Source organism: Aquarana catesbeiana, linkage group LG07 (assembly GCF_042186555.1).
Source record: "Aquarana catesbeiana isolate 2022-GZ linkage group LG07, ASM4218655v1, whole genome shotgun sequence".
In the NCBI taxonomy this organism is placed as follows: Eukaryota; Metazoa; Chordata; class Amphibia; order Anura; family Ranidae; genus Aquarana; species Aquarana catesbeiana.
The window spans coordinates 331,505,861-331,523,921 of record NC_133330.1 but is presented as its reverse complement, the minus strand read 5'-3'; the positions used below and the strand labels follow the sequence as shown (position 1 = coordinate 331,523,921).

The 18,061-nt window shown below is 41.4% G+C and overlaps 1 protein-coding gene across 1 annotated transcript in view; it reads left to right on the top strand.

Moving 5' to 3' along the window:
- The first annotated feature begins 490 nt into the window (after window positions 1-490).
- The window catches only part of HOOK1 (hook microtubule tethering protein 1), a 116,786-nt gene continuing 99,215 nt past the window's right edge, over window positions 491-18,061 (top strand). Inside the window, exon 1 of the mRNA XM_073593855.1 lies at window positions 491-757. Within this exon, the coding sequence (XP_073449956.1) occupies window positions 713-757 (45 nt within the window). The 5' untranslated portion in view covers window positions 491-712. The remainder of the gene's footprint in view (window positions 758-18,061) is intronic.

Below are 18,061 nucleotides of genomic sequence, written 5' to 3'. Positions count from 1 at the left end.
CGACCGCGCAACTGTCAGTTAAAGCGACGCAGTGCCGTAGCGCACAAAAATGGCCTGGTCATTAAGGGGGGAAAATCCTTCCGGGGCTGAAGTGGTTAAATGTTGGTGAATATGTACTTTTTACCATGTAGGAAGGGGCTCTGTATGAAAAGTGTGCTGACAAAACATTTCCAGTTGTCCATAGCAACCAGTCATTATTCTGAATGAAAACTAACAGAGGGGTTGCTATGGGCAACAAGACACGTTCTCCCTCTCCACATTCTCCTCACAGACTTGGTCACACGTGACCGAAACAAGCCGTCACTCAAATCCTGCCCCGCCTACAGCCGCCTCCCACGCCAATCCCGAGCAAAGGAGCGCCCCCTCGCTCAAAGCGGATTGGCTCGCTCCGCGTTTTGCGCCGGCCGATTGGCTCTGAGGCTCGTACAGTCACCTGCTGCAGGCTTGGGGGCGTGGCATCCACCTGTCATCCGTTGTAGGAGTGGCTAGAGCGCGGGGCAATAGAGGGGGCGTGTGTCAGGGTACTATTCACAGAGGGGACTTACGCTGCTCCGGCGGCGTAGCTCCCATTCAGGCTCCGGAGACTTACGCCGGAGGGAGAAAAGAGGCGTCCAACGGCAGCCTGTCCCTGCGAGCTCCTCCTCCTTCCTTCCCCGTTCCCAGGTGAGGCCAGCCGGATCAGAGGGAAAGGGAACCGGTGACCGGGGGAGAGATGGCCGGCAAGGAGAACGAGCTGTGCGAGAGCCTCATTATCTGGGTAAGAGCGAGGGGGAGGGGCTATGACGTAATACATGGGGGGCTTGGGGGTATTTCCACCAATGAGGGGCTTTCATTTAATTATGGGGGGAGGGGGGTGTCATGTGTACACTGCATCAATGTGTTATCTGCAATATACATGTGTGTGTCATAGAGATATATATATATATTCCTCCAATAATATACAAAAAGATTTCCCATCAAAGAATATAATTTTATATTTTATGTAATTTTATTATTTCATATTCCTCTAGGATGTAATGACATTTCCCATACTGGTCATAAATAAATCTCCCATGACTGCTGTGGGACTACAAATCCCAGCATATCCTCATCACCAGAACTCACAAAAATCTGATTTAATCTCTGGGAGAAAAAGGCAAAAAGGGTTATGTGGTTTTATTTTTTATATATATATATTTTTAAATGTGTATAATTATTTTTTGATATATATATATATATTTCTGTATTATAAATATAATTTCGTTTTTGATAGAATTTTTTTTTTTTATATTAGTAGAGGAAGAAAAAAATGTTTATATATATATATATATATATATATATATATATATATATATATATATATATATATATACTGCACACTGTGTATGTGTGGTGTGTGTGTATGTGTGTGTATATATATATATATATATATATATATATATATATATATATATATATATATATATATAAAATTAGTTTTTTTATTTTCCTGTAATAAATATATATAATATATACACGCATACTGCACACTGTGTGATATATATATATATATATATATATATATATATATATATATATATATATATATATATATACACACACACACACAGTGTGCAGCATGCGTGTATATATTATTGTTTCTGATAGAAAATAATTTTTTATATTTTTAGAGGAAGAAGAAAAAAAATAAAGCGCTGCGTAAACTGTTGCACTTTATAAATCATGTATAATAATAATAATAATTTTGCCACCAAAAACTATAAAAGTACAGTATATCTATAGGATATAACTATGTAATAACATTTCTCCCACTGCTCTCTATAAATCACCCAAGTGTTGCTCTCACTGCTGTGGGACTACAAATCCCAGCATATTCTCATCACAATAAAAAAAAAATAATCTGATTTAATTTATGGGAGAAAAAAGGCAAAAAGCGTTGTGTATGTAAATAAAAAGAAAAGATGCAAGTTTTTTTTTAAATATATATATATATATATATATATAATTTTTTTTTTGAAATGTGTATAATTATTATTTTTATATATATATATATATATATATATATATATATATATATATATATATATAAACAATTATTTTGTTATTTTCCTGTATTATAAATATAAATATGATTCAGTTATTGATAGATTTTTTTTTTATAATATTAAAATATATATATATATACTGTGTGTTTTTGTGTGTGTGTGTGTGTGTATATATATATATATAATATTACACACAGTGGATATAAAAAGTCTACACACCCCTGTTAAAATGTCGGGTTTCTGTGATGTAAAAAATTAGATAAAGATAAATCATTTCAGAACTTTTCCCACCTTTAATGAGACTTATAAACTGTACAACTCAACTGAAAAACAAACTAAAATCTTTTAGAGCCCTTTCACACTGGGGCGGTTTGCAGGCGTTATTGCGCTAAAAATACCGCCTGCAAACCGACCCAAAACAGCCGCTGCTGTTTGTTCAGTGTGAAAGCCCCGAGGGCTTTCACACTGAAGCGGCACGCTGACAGGAGAAGAAAAAAACTCCTGCAAGCCGCATCTTTGGAGCGGTGAAGGAGCGGTGTATTCACCGCTCCTTCACGGTGTATTCGCCGCGCTATACGAGCGGTTTTAACACTTTTTCGGCCGCCAGCGGGGGTTAAAACGTACCGCTAGCGGCCGAATACCGCGGTAAAGCAGCACTAAAAATAGCGCTGTTTTACCGCCGACGCCCCCTACCGCCCCAGTGTGAAAGCAGCCTTAGGGAGAGGGAGTAAAAATAAAAAAATAAAATAATATGGTTGCATAAGTGTGCACACCCTCTTATAACTGGGGATGTAGCTGTGTGTTCAGAATTAAGGAATCACATTCAAACTCATGTTAAATAGGAGTCAGTACACACCTACCATCATTTAAAGTGCCTCTAATTAACTCCAAATAAAGTTCAGCTGTTGTAGTAGGTCTTTCCTGACATTTTCTTAGTCACATCCTACAGCAAAAGCCATGGTCCTCAGAGAGCTTCCAAAGCTTTAGAGGGATCTCATTGTTAAAAGGTATCAGTCAGGAGAAGGGTACAAAAGAATTTCCAAGGCATTAGATATACCATGGAGCACAGTGACGACAGTCATCATCAAGTGGAGAAAATATGGCACAACAGGGACATCACCAAGAACTGGACGTCCCTCCAAAATTGATGAAAAGACGAGAAGAAAACTGGTCAGGGAGGCTGCCAAGAGGCCTACAGCAACATTACAGGAGCTGCGGGAATATCTGGCAAGTACTGGCTGTGTGGTGACAACAATCTCCCGTATTCTTCATATGTCTGGGCTATGGGGTGGAGTGGCAAGACGGAAACCTTTTCTTATGAAGAAAAACTTCCAAGCCCGGGTACATTTTGCAAAAACACATCTGAAGTCTCCCAAAAGCATGTGGGAAAATGTGTTACGGTCTGATGAAACCAAGGTTGGACTTTTTGGCCATAATTCCAAAAGATATGTTTGGCGCAAAAACAACACTGCACATCACCAAAAGAACACCATACCCACTGTGAAGCATGGTGGTGGCAGCATCATGCTTTGGGGCTGTTTTTCTTCAGCAGGAACAGGGGCCTTATTCAAGGTAGAGGGAATTATGAACAGTTCCAAATACCAGTCAATATTGGCACAAAACCTTCAGGCTTCTGCTAGAAAGCTGAAGAGGAACTTCACCTTTCAGCATGGCAACGACCCAAAGCAATACATCCAAATCAACAAAGGAATGGCTTCACCAGAAGATTAAAGCTTTGGAATGGCCCAGCCAGAGCCCAGACCTGAATCCCATTGAAAATCTGTGGGGTGATCTGAAGAGGGCTGTGCACAGGAGATGCCCTTCGCAATCTGACAGATTTGGGGTGTTTTTGCAATGAAGAGCGGGCAAATATTGCCAAGTCAAGATGTGCCAGGCTGATAGACTCGTACCTAAAAAGACCGAGCGCTGTAATAAAATCAACAGGTGCTTCAACAAAGTATTAGTTTAACCACTTCAGCCCCGGAAGAATTTGCCCCCTTCCTGACCAGAGCATTTTTTTGCGATACGGCACTGCGTTGCTTTAACTGACAATTGAGCGGTCGTGCGACGCTGTGCACAACCAAAATTGACGTCTTTTTTTTTTCCCACAAATAGAGATTTCTTTTAGTGGTATTTGATCACATCTGCGGTTTTTATTTTTTGCGCTACAAACAAAAAAATGATCAAGAATTTTTAAAAGAAAAAAAAAACTTTTTTTTTTTTTTTTACTTTCTGCTATAATAAATATCCAAAAAAAATATATATAAAAAAAACAAATGTATTCATCAGTTTTGGCCAATATTTATTCTTCTTCTACATATTTTTGGTAAAAAAAAAAAAAATTGCAATAAGCGTATATTGATTGGTTTGCACCAAAGTTATCGCGTCTACAAACTACGGGATAGATTTATGGATTTTATTTATTTTTTATTGTTTTTACTGGTAATGGCGGCAATCTGCGACTTTCAGCGGGACCACGACATTGCGGTGGACAAATTTGACCCCAAATGACACTTTTTGGGGACCAGTGACGTTATTACATTGATCAGTGCTAAGGGAAAAAAAAAAGCACTGATCAATGTAAAAATGACACTGGCGGGGAAGGGGTTAAGTGTGTTCCCTCAGTGTGTTCTAATTGTAGGGGTGGGGGGGGATGGGCTACCAGGGGACAGGACACAGATCGCTGTTCCCGATCACTGGGAAGAGAAGATCTCTGACATGTCATCTGGCAGAACGGGAAATCGCCTTGTTTAAATAGGCACTTCCCGGTTCTGCCTCTGTCCGCCGGACCCGCGGGCACGCTCACGCGGCGGTGTGGTTGCGCATGCGCACCCGCTATCCTCTAAACAAAGACCGACGTACACCTACGGCGGTTTGTGCAGCAGAGCCATCCAATGACGGCGGCTGGTCGGCAAGCGGTTAAGGTTGTGCGCACTTATGCAACCGTATTATTTTTATTTTTTTTTTATTTTTACTTCCCTCCACCTAAAAGATTTCAGTTTGTTGTACATTTTTATAAGTCACATTAAAGGTGGAAAAAGTTCTGAAATGATTTCTCTTTATCCCATTTTTATATCACAGAAACCTGAGATTTTCACAGGGGTGTGTAGACTTTTTATATCCACTATTCTCGAGTCTCCGGCTCTAATCATGTGCTTCAAAAAACAAACAAACACTAAAATCCATGCGTTCGGCGCCCTGCATGTAGATTAGGGGGGAGGGGGGGGGGCCCAGTGCTCATAACATTACCCAAAATGGGGAAGTTGTCTGATCTCGTGATTTCTTTTGGTTGATGTATTTCTTTTTTTTTTTTTCTTTTTTTTTTGAGATTTCAACAACCAAAACAAATATGACAGCAGAACTAACCTCTCCCCGCCCCCTCCCATTAAATGACGGCTGGGCGGCGCGGCTCTCGTTTTTGGGTGAACGTCATATGACGGCTCTACAGAACGACCGTTCTCGCGCAGCGCAGGGATCGCGGCTGCGCCGTGTTGTTAGGACACGGGGCATCCCCCATCTTTTTAAAGAGCCGCGGCTCTTTAATCATGTGACCGGCTGTGTCCAATCACAGCCGGTCACATGTAAACAAGGAGATGCCGGTGATCAGCTCTCCTCGCCTCACACTGACAGAGTGTGAGGAGAGGAGAGCCGATCAGCGGCATCTCCTCACAGAGGACAGCTAGGGATGTAATCAGGTCACTGATTACAATTAAGTGCCAGCAGTGCCACTGCCAGCAATCAGTGCCCACAATTGGCACCAATCTGTTCCCACAAGTACAAGCAATCAGTGGCCACCAGTGATGCCAGTCAGTGCTGCCCATCAATGCCCATCACTGGTGCCCATCAATGCTCATTACTGCTGCTCGTCAATGCCAGCCATCAGTGCCACCCACCAGTGCTGCCTATCAGTGCTCATCAGTGGCACATATCAGTGCCCATAAGTGCGGCATATTCTTGCCACCTAATCAGTGCCCATAAGTGCCGCCTCATCAATGCCCACCAGTTCAGCCTATCAGTGCCCATCAGTGCTGCCTCATCAGCGCACATCAGTGAAGGAGAAAAATTACTTATTTACAAAATTTACTGACAGAAACTAAAATACTTTTTTGTTTGTTTGTTTGTTTGTTTTTTTAGGAAAAAATAAAAAACCCAGTAGGGATTAAATACCACCAAAAGAAAGCTCTATTTGTGTGAATAAAATGATAAAAAAATTCCACATGGTTACAATGTAGCGCGACCGCGCAAATGTCAATTAAAGTGTGACAGCGCTGAAAGCTGAAAAATGGCCTGGGCAGGAAGGGGGGGTATAAGTGCCCGGTATTGAGGTGGTTAATAATCTGATAGCGATAGGATGCAGCTCTCCTCTCTCCCTTCTCGCCCCTGTGTGTGAGGATGGATTTTTTTTTTTTTTTTTTGCATTCTGTCTTTGCACTCAGGCTGTAGTTTGGATATTTTGTGTTTTAGAAAGCTGAAGACATTGAAATGGTTTTTTTTTATTGATCGCCTCGATTTATTTCCTGTCTGCGGTCAGTGCGTTCTCCGCTCGTATTAATCCCCTGAGCTCCGTGTCGCACAGTTTGTCAGACGCATCGCAAGCCCTGTTTACGAGCATTGTGTGTCAGTTTTACCATGATTTTCTGTGAGGTTCTTCTGTCGGAGGAAGGCGTGCTCACCGCGCGGGAATATACGCAGTCACTCTTGTAAAACTGAACGTGAGACTATATTCTAGTGTATATTGGTGTATTCTGGCTTCTAAAGAATGAAATGAAGGTGATTGGTGGAGGAGGGAGGAGGGAGGAGTCACACTGGCCATGCTGTTGGTTGGAGGTGAAGAGATTTCTTAGTACATTCTTCTGCTGCATCGATCTCCCCCTGGAAGAACCAACGAGGAGTTGTGACATTTGCTGCTTGTTTGATGGTGAGAAAATCTTTGTAGTGTGTCGGCCACGAAAGGACAGATGTCATAGGCCAGAGGGGGTCAACGTACCCGATATAGGGGGCCTCAAGTGTGAACCCTAACATCACCAAAGGGCTGCACATAGTAAAACAGGATTTGGAATGCTTCACTAAGCTGTCAGAGACTGCAGACATGATACAGGAGATGGTCAGAGACTGCAGACATGATACAAGAGATGATCAGAGACTGCAGACATGATACAGGAGATGGTCAGAGACTGCAGACATGATACAAGAGATGATCAGAGACTGCAGACATGGTACAGGAGATGGTCAGAGACTGCAGACATGATACAGGAGACGGTCAGAGACTGCAGACATGATACAAGAGATGGTCAGAGACTGCAGACATGATACAAGAGATGGTCAGAGACTGCAGACATGATACAAGAGATGATCAGAGACTGCAGACATGATACAAGAGATGATCAGAGACTGCAGACATGATACAGGAGACGGTCAGAGACTGCAGACATGATACAAGAGACGGTCAGAGACTGCAGACATGATACAGGAGACGGTCAGAGACTGCAGACATGATACAAGAGACGGTCAGAGACTGCAGACATGATACAAGAGATGGTCAGAGACTGCAGACATGATACAAGAGATGGTCAGAGACTGCAGACATGATACAAGAGATGGTCAGAGACTGCAGACATGATACAAGAGATGGTCAGAGACTGCAGACATGATACAAGAGATGGTCAGAGACTGCAGACATGATACAGGAGACGGTCAGAGACTGCAGACATGATACAGGAGACGGTCAGAGACTGCAGACATGATACAGGAGACGGTCAGAGACTGCAGACATGATACAGGAGACGGTCAGAGACTGCAGACATGATACAGGAGACGGTCAGAGACTGCAGACATGATACAGGAGACGGTCAGAGACTGCAGACATGATACAGGAGACGGTCAGAGACTGCAGACATGATACAAGAGACGGTCAGAGACTGCAGACATGATACAAGAGATGGTCAGAGACTGCAGACATGATACAAGAGATGGTCAGAGACTGCAGACATGATACAGGAGACGGTCAGAGACTGCAGACATGATACAGGAGATGGTCAGAGACTGCAGACATGATACAGGAGATGGTCAGAGACTGCAGACATGATACAAGAGACGGTCAGAGACTGCAGACATGATACAAGAGATGGTCAGAGACTGCAGACATGATACAAGAGATGGTCAGAGACTGCAGACATGATACAAGAGATGGTCAGAGACTGCAGACATGATACAAGAGATGGTCAGAGACTGCAGACATGATACAAGAGATGGTCAGAGACTGCAGACATGATACAAGAGACGGTCAGAGACTGCAGACATGATACAAGAGACGGTCAGAGACTGCAGACATGATACAAGAAATGGTCAGAGACTGCAGTCATAATACAAGAGATGGTCAGAGACTGCAGACATGATACATGAATGATTGGAGACTGGGGACATGCCTCAGAAGACTGTCAGAGACAGGGGACACGTTACTAAAGACTGCTAGAGATTAGTCCCATTACAGTCTTTTTTTCAAGTTGCGCTCAAGTTTAAAGCCCGGTAAACAAATGATATACCGGTATTTCCCTCAGCACGATCCTTTATAAAAAGTCACAGAAAAAAATAAGAAAGTGAAAAAAAAATGAGGCAAATCATTCAGCTGCCAGTCCCCGGTTTACATAATAATAGAGGAAGTCAAGTCCATTGAGTTCCACCAAATAATATAAAAACCTCCAGAAACAAAACTCTCTGCCCACCATTGATCCCGAGGAAGGCAATACAATTAAAATACTCATAAAGCATAAAGTTTAGTAAATCATTTCCTTCACTGTCTATAAATAAACATCTAGGCATAGAAAACAGTGACTCCTGGCTGCTGAGGGCCACACAGTAAGCACCCAAGGGCCACAGGTTAGGAAGCAGGGACATACACTATATTACCAAAAGTATTGGGACGCCTGCCTTTACACACACATGAACTTTAATGGCATCCCAGTCTTAGTCCGTAGGGTTCAATATTGAGTTGGCCCCACCCTATGCAGCTATAACAGCTTCATCTCTTCTGGGAAGGCCGTCCACAAGGTTTAGGAGGGTGTCTATGGCAATGTCTGACCATTCTTCCAGAAGCACATTTGTGAGGTCAGGCACTGATGTTGGATGAGAAGGCCTGGCTCGCAGCCTCCGCTCCAATTCATCCCAAAGGTGTTCCATCGAGTTGAGGTCAGGACTTTGTGCAGGCCAGTCAAGTTCGTCCACCCCCAAACTCGCTCCTCCATGTCTTTATGGACCTTGCAGCCGGTCAGTGCGCATTTCCGTTTCCCACACCTCACGGGAAAGCACTGTCCTCTTTTATTGTTAATGGCGCCGCAAATGCACACGTGTGTTTTGTGTCCACCATAATGCATGGTAACGCCTTACCAGTGTTAATTTCATCGACTAAAACATTTTAGCCGACTGAATACTATTTTAGTCGACTAACATACGACTAAAACAACTGAGATGACTAAAATACGACTAGAACTAAAATGGCATTTTAGTCAAAAGACTAAAACCAAAACTAAATTGAAATTTGCTGCCAAAATTAACACTGCGCCTTACCATGTAGTCTGGTGCAGAATGATTTTAAGTCATGTCTGCCTTGCTTTTTTCACACATTTTCCACTCGTTTGGCAGCCCATGGAAATGAATGGGCTGTAAGAAACGCGTCGCTCCCAAGTGCATCTGGCAAACGTGCGTGCGTTTTGCGCCCACCATAAAGCATGATAAAGCAGAACCGTGCGGTTTGGTGCAGCGTGATTTTAAAAGTCATGTCTGCCTTCCTTTTTGGCACGTTCCCACTTGTTTGGCAACCCATTGAAATGAATGGGCTGTCAGAAACGCGTTGCTCCGAATGCATCTAGCAAACTTGCGTGCGTTTTGCGCCCACCGTAATGCATCATATGGCAGTACCATGCAGGGTTTGGTGCAGCGTGATTTTAAAAGTCATGTCTGCCTTTCTTTTTTGCCACGTTCCCGCTTGTTTGGCAGTCTATTGAAGTGAATGGGCTGTCAGAAACGCGTTGCCCGGGAATGCACAAAACCGCACAGTGTGAACCAGCCCTGAAGCTTAGATAACACTTGCAGTTGGGGGGGGGGCAGGTAAAGCAGTTGAGCCACCCCCCCCTCCCCCCCATCAAGCTGCAAAGGGGTTGGGTTGTTCACACGTCGTGTCTGTGATGCTTTGCCAAATGCAAACCAATTCAAATGAAGGGGCAAAGTGCGAAAACACGCATATGCGCATATTTTTTATTTTTTTTAATGCCCCCTATAGCTCTCATGCTGAGGTGCAGAAGAATTAAAACATCATCTGCATCGATGTGGGGAAAAAAAAAAAAAACTAAATCTGGTCTCCCCTGCCTCCCTTCCAACATCAGTTGTGTTTCTCTCCTCCAGGCACTAGATGGCGCTGTGCACACAACAAATTGTGATCTGGAAGAAGGTGGGTGCCAAGGGTGCCAGAAATGGCAAAAACTCCCAATTTTTCTCCTCGGGGACCCAGTGAGATCTTTTCACCAACAACTATTTATTGCAGTTGTTGGGTCGGCCAAGAAAACATTTTTGCTTATTTGCTTAGGTGGCTTTACACTTTATTTTTTATTTTTACTACTGAATAGGTATTGCAAATGTATATTCTGCAGGTTGAATCGGCTTAAAGTTTTGATTTTCCTGGTTCTCTCCATCAACATGCAAATTATTATTATTTTTTTGCCCTCCGGAAGATTTACCCCCCCCCCCCCCCCATGACTAGGCCACTTTTTTTGCGATACGGCATTGCGTTACTTTACCACTTGCCGACCAGTCACCGTCGTTATACGGCAGCAGGTCGGCACATTCCGGCAAAGCACCCTAGGTGTACATTGGCTCCTTTTAAGGAGACGTAGCAGGCACGCGCGCCGCTGTACGGCGGGTGGGGGGGGGACCCGATGCGTGTGGCCACCGGCCACCCACGATCTCGGGAACGAGAGGCAGAACGGGGATCTGTCAATGTAAACAGAGACATCCCCGATCTGACAGTGGAGTTAGAGAGAGAGATCTGCTGTTCCTAGTGGTTAGGAACAGCGATCTCTCTCCTTCTCCAGTCAGCCCAGCCCCCCCATACAGTTAGAAACACCTCCCTAGGGAACACACATAACCCCTTGATCACCCCACTAGTGTTAACCCCCTCCCTGCCAGTGACATTTATAAAGTAATTAGTGGCTATTTTTAGCTCTGATCACTGTATAAATGTCAATGGTCCCAAAAAAGTGTCAAAAGTGTCCGATCTGTCCGCTGCAATGTCGCAGTCCCACTAAAAATCACTGATCGCCGCCATTACTAGTAAAAAAAAATAAAAATGACATAAATCTATTCCCTATCTTGTAGACGCTATAACTTTTGCGCAAAACCAATCAATATACGCTTATTTTGATTTTTTTTTTTTTTTTTTTTTTACCAAAAATATATAGAAGAATACATATTGGCCTAAACTGATAAAGAAATTTGTTTTTTACATTCTTTTTGGATATGTAAAAAAAAGTTAAAAATATTGTTTTTTTTTTTCAAAATTGTCGCTCTTTTTTTGTTCATAGCACAAAAAATAAAAATGAAGAAATTTATGAAGAAATTTTAGATTTTTTTTTTTTTTTTTTTTTTTTTTTTTATTGGATATGTTTTATAGCAGAAAGTAAAAAAAAAATTATTTTATTATTTTTTTTCAAAATAGTTTTTTTTTTTTTTTGTTTATAGCTCAAAAAATAAAAACCGCAGAGGTGATCAATACCACCAAAAGAAAGCTCAATTTGTGGGGAAAAAAAAGGACGTCAATTTTGTTTGGGTACGGCGTCACACGACCGCGCAATGGTCAGTTAAAGCGACGCAGTGCCGAATCGCAAAAAAATGGCCTGGTCATTAAGGGGGGAAATCTGACTATTTAACTGACTATTGCGCGGTCGTGTGACGCTGTACCCAAATAAAATGTATGTATTTTTTTTTTCCTACAAATAGAGCTTTCTTTTGGTGGTATTTGATCACCTCTGCGGTTTTATTTTTTGAGTTATAAACAAAAAAAAAAAAATGTTTATATATATATATATATATATATATATATATATATATATATATATATATATATATATATATATATATATATATAATATCTCCAATAAACAAATGTAAAAAAATCTAATTTCTTCATAAATTTAGGTTGGTTTCGCCACATCAATTTGCATGACGGGAGAATGTGATTGGCTCTCAATGGAGCCGGTCCGCACATCTCCGGGGTGGCTGCAGAGCGCACAGCAAAAGGGTCCTGTGCGTCTTTGGCTCCGTTTCAGTTCCGAATTCAGGCAAAAATTTGGACCCGACTCATCCCTGAAACAGAGAACAGGATGCACTGGACCCCCTGCTGCGAGCCGCTCCACACATGGTGTGGCAAATATGTATTCTGCTACATATTTTTGGTAAAAAAATCCCAATAAAGTGTATATTGATTGGTTTACGTGAACGTCATAGTATTTAAAAGATATGGGATATATACTGGAATTTTTTTTCTTTTTTTTTAATGCTAGTAATGACGGCGATCAACGACTTATAGAGGGACTGCGATATTGCAGCGGACAATCTGACACTAACTGACACTTTATGGGAACCAGTGACACTAATGCAGTGATCAGTGCTAATATAAAAAAATAAATAAATAATAATTCGATAAATCTATCCCATAGTTTGTAGACAAGATAATTTTTGAGCCAACCAATCGATATACGCTCATTGGGATTTTTTTTTTTTCACCAAAAATATGTAGCAGAATACATATTGGCCTAAATTTATGAAGAAATACGATTTTTTTTTAATTGGATGTGTTTTATAGCAGAAAGTAAAAAAAAAAAAAAAAAATATATATATATATATATATATATATATATATATATATATATATATATATATATAATTTTTTTTTTTTTTTTTTTTTGCAAAATTGTTGGCCTTTCTTTTTTTTTTTTTGTTTCATAGTGAAAAAAAATAAATAAAAATGGCAGAGGTAATCAAATACCACCACAAGAAAGCTCTATTTGTGTGGGAAAAAAATGACAATTTTATTTGGGTACAGCGTTTTGCACGACCGCTGCAATTGTCAGTTAAAGTAACGCAGTGCCGTATTGTAAAAAATGGCCTGGTCATGAAGAGAGGGGGTAAATCTTCCAGAGGGCAAGTGGTTAATTCACAGATCTCTCTGATGTTTGGGTCAGCGGATTGAAGCAACTCCAGTATGTGATTTTTATACCCGGTAAGGATGGCTTTTCCTGCGATCCGTCACCGGTTGCCTCTCGTCCCCCTGGCCCTCCCGGACAGTTCAATACACTCCTTTCCTCGCCAGCCCTCTCCTACAGGGACCTTTTTATTTTTTTGTGTGCGGCAGATGATCTAACAATGCCCCCTGTGTGCCCTTCTGGCTCGCAGTCAGCCGTGCCACAAAAGCGCCATCCACATTGTTCTGTTGCGCCATCGCGCCTGTCCTCATTGTGAGCCGAGAGGAATTAATTAGCCATAATGAGATTTTCTCTGGAAGTACAATGCAGCTCCAGGCTTTTAATCCAGAAGTCGTGCCGCTGGAATCTCTATTTCCTCCGTGTTTAGGCCGACGATCGAGCGGGCAGTTTCTGCATCTCGGGGTTTTTTTTTTTTTTTGGGTGAATATAGAGCGTGGAGGAATTGTGTGTTTTTTTTTGTTTTATTTTTTTGTAATGTGATGAGCTTATTAACCACGTCAATACCGGGCACTTTTACCCCCCCTTCCCTCCTGCTCAGGCCAATATTTAGCTTTCAGCGCTGTCACACTTTGACAATTGCGCAGTCACGGAACTCTGTACCCATATAACATTTTTTTATCATTTTTTTTTCCCACGCAAATAGAGTTTTCTTTTGGTTGTATTTAACCATCACTGTTTTTGTTATTTTTTTTTATTTTTTTGCTAAATAAACGAGAAAAAGACTGAATTTTTTAATTTTTTTTTTTAAATGCGTTTTTCTTTGTTTCTGTTTATAAAATTTTGCAAATAAAAAATCGTTCTTCGTAAATTTTAGGCCAAAATGTATTCTCCTCCATTTCTTTGGTTAACTAAATAACGCAAATCAGTGTATATTATTTAGTCTGTAGGAAAGTTATAGAGTCCACAATCCTATGGTGTATTAATATATATCTGAAGATCGATCAATCCTGATGTACTGACGGCCGATCTCAGTTCTTGAGGCCCGAAAAGGCCAGGACAGTGCAGATATCCCCCAAATGACCCCTTTTTGGAAAGTAGAAAGTCCAAGTTATTTAGTAAGAGGCATGGCAAGTTTTTTGAAGTTGTATTTTTTTTTTTTGTCATCATTTTTTTTTAGAAAAAGAAGAAATAAAAAAAAAATCCCTTTTTTTTTTTTTTTTTTTTTTTTTTACACCAGTGCAGTACAGCGTTATCATATAACTATCAAGGACACTGACTGGTGACATTCCAAAAAAAAAGTAAATTTTTGTTGTATTTTTTTTTAATTGTTTTATTTTTTTTTTAACACACTGTGACCAGAGCAATACAATGTTACTATAGTAACACTGTACTACTCTGGGGAAGTGATCAGGAATTTTTTTTTATACATTATGATTGCATATAGCAGTGAATTTCATTGCTATAAGCAAGCATTTTACTGAATATAACTGATTAATTCAGTTTGTTTTGTTGTGATTAGCGGTGATTGGCCAGAGCTAATCACATGGTACACATGGGCTGTAAAAGGCGCTGTCTGTACCATGTGATCGCACTGACAAATCACAACTAGAAATACAGTTGTACGGAGGTCCTCGCGCCCGCCGGGCACGTGCATCTGCTCCGGGGACACGCTGTGTGCGCGCGCCTGCTGTCACGTCTTAAAGGAGCGGCGTACAGCTACGGTGATTCGCCCAGCCGAGCCAACCTGCCGCAGTATAACTGCGGCGGCTGGTTGGCTTATTCGTTAAAGTACAAACATTTTAGCTGTCTTACCTGCTGTAAAATCCAATCCTGGATATATGGTTGGGAGCACCTAGTAAAAAATGGTTATCTCAATTGGAGGTTCGTATGGATTGCCGTATGAGGTGGATTGCGAATGGAAATTTTGGTACAGAAACCGAAAATGCAGGATGTGCTTGGTCGAAAACCAAAATAAAAAATGATAGTTTAAAAAAATAAAAATAAAAATTATATATATATATATATATATATATATATATATATATATATATATATATATTAATTTTTTTATTTATTTTTTATATATATATATATATATATATATATATATATATATATATATATATATATATATATATATATATATATAATTTTAATTTATTTTTTTATTTATAGAATTGTATTATATTCAACTTTTTAAATTAATATCATGAATTTTAAATGAATATGAATTTATTGTCGGCCATTATTGGCACCTTTTTAGCGCAAAAAAAAGCTCAAGAAAAATGCATCCCTTTTAAATTCTATGTATGTCTTCACACTGATCCGTTAAGATTCCGTTGTGTTGAAAATCCTGCTTACTGCGAGACAGAAGTACAGATAAATCACACTAGTTTAATAATAAAAGTAAAAAAGAACAAACGTAGTCAAAACATAGCCAGAGTTCAGTAACCGGAACGGATAGTCAGCCAAGCCAGAAGTCAGGGATCAATGTAGTGGAACAGCAAGCAGGATCTGGAGCCAGAAGGGATGTCAGCAAAGCAAGTGTTTAAACCGGATCGCAGGAGATGTTTCTTGTGATGTGACCAAGGCGAAGGCAGAGATCCTCTGGACTGGACAACTTAAGTAGGCAGGACTGACGAGCAGGATATCATCAACAGCTGAGTAACTGTGGAGAGATAGGAGCTGGCAATTAGCCGGCAGGTGAGCGGCTAGCTCAGAGAAGGAAGGGCTCAGCCCAGCCCTGACAAAAAATGCATTAAGAATGCGATGCAGTTTTTGAGTCACATGAGCTTTGAAAAACGCACCATAAGCACAGTAGAATTGAGGTGAAATCGCTGCATTTTGGGCGCCATTATTGCCACCTTTTTTTTTTTTCTCCTGTTGGCAAAATGCCAAGAACACCATTTTTGGCCGCCAAAATTTCGGGGCATCTCTAATTGCCAACTTGATCCACTACTATCAGGTCATGCTCAGCCGTAATTCGGGCTATAAAGGGCATTTCCTCCTGATGGCATTACATATTGTTGCTCAAGCCCTGTAGAACGGGAAGTCCATTCCGCTGAAATGCGTTGGTTATACAGAGGGGCCCAAAAAAAAATGTATACACACTTCAACAGTTGTTATCTATGCTCTTTTTTTAAAACCCGAATTGAATTATGACAGCGATGGTGTAGTATTATGTTTCCCATAAAGACGTCCGTAGTCGCACCATTGTTAATGTCATCATGTTACCGACCATTCGCGCGGTGTATGCGGATGAGCAATTTTACGTCCAGCAAGATGGCGCACTACCACTGAGCCGTGAGAACCTATCATGATGACATTCTGCCAGGACTTTGGATAGGACGTAGAGGTGCTGTTGAATTCCCCCCACGTTCCCCCGGACCTAACACCTCTCAATTTCTATTTCTGGAGAACATTAAGGTTGGGTTCACACTACTGCGAATTGGATGAGGGTTTCCCCGCATCCAATTCGCATGGTACAAGATTGTAACCGGCTCTCTATTGAGGCGGTTCACACATCTCCGGAGCGGCTCCGGTGGGAATTGCACAGGAGTCCTGTGCATCTTCTGGTCCATTTCAGGTCCGAATTCAGCCAAAAATTCAGACTGAAATTGGACCTGAAACAGTGAACGGGGGACGCGCCGGATGCCCTGCTGTGAGCCGCTCCGTGGTTCAGTATAAACCCAGCCTTAAGGATGTGGTGTACCGTAGAAAACCACCTACACTGACACTGCACTACGGGAAGAAAATTAAACATGAAGAGCAATTCCTGTGGACACTCTCTAGTCAATGTTGTCCATGCAGTAGTTCTCCGAAATCAAAAGTGTCTGAAAGCTAATGGTGACCACTTTGAGCACCTAATGTGGTTGCATAATTCAAACATGACTTACAGCTACCCTTTGATGTTTATATAAATCTAGTAATAAAATGTTTATGTATATATTTTAGTATACATTTTTTTGGGCCCCTCTGTATATCGGACGTTTCTGTTCATACAAACTAGGCTCCTCTAACCACATATCAAGGACTTGACCTTCTGATGAGCAATTACCTCCATTGGAACCAGAGAGGCCAAGGACCTTAACCAGGTCTACACACACCTACATGGGTTTACCTCTTCCAAGGAGTACACCCTGCCCTCAATTTTGGATTGACATTGAAACTGATCCTCAAATCTACCTACGGTAACTATCTTTAGTTAATGTTGTGATCCAGGAAGCACTGCCAGACAGCATTACATATTGTTGCTCAAGCCCTGAAAAAGGGAAAGTCCATTCCATAAGACCTTTCTGGTGGTCAATAAATAATCTTTTTGAACTAGGCTCCTCTAACCACATATCCAGAACTTGACCTTCTGATGACCAGTTACCCCCGTCATGACCGGAGAGGCAGCAGCCTAGAACTGTAACAAGGTCTACACACATCCACATGGGTTAACCTCTTCCAAGGAGTATGCTCCCCATTTTGGATTTATACCAAAACTGATCCCCCAAACCTACCTAATTATCTTCAGCAAGTCTTGTGATCCAGGAAGCCCTGCCAGACAGCATTACATATTGTTGCCCAAGCCCTGAAGAAGTGGGAAGTCCATTCGTCCAAAATGCGTTTAGAAATATTAGACGTTTCTGTTCAATAAATCCAGTGCCTGTGGGATGCAACCTTGCCAATACCTGTGGATGCAGCCTTGCCAGTGCCTGTGGGATGCAGCCTTGCCAGTGCCTGTGGGATGCAGCCTTGCCAGTGCCTGTGGGATGCAGCCTTGCCAGTGCCTGTGGGATGCAGCCTTGCCAGTGCCTGTGGGATGCAGCCTTGCCAGTGCCTGTGGGATGCAGCCTTGGC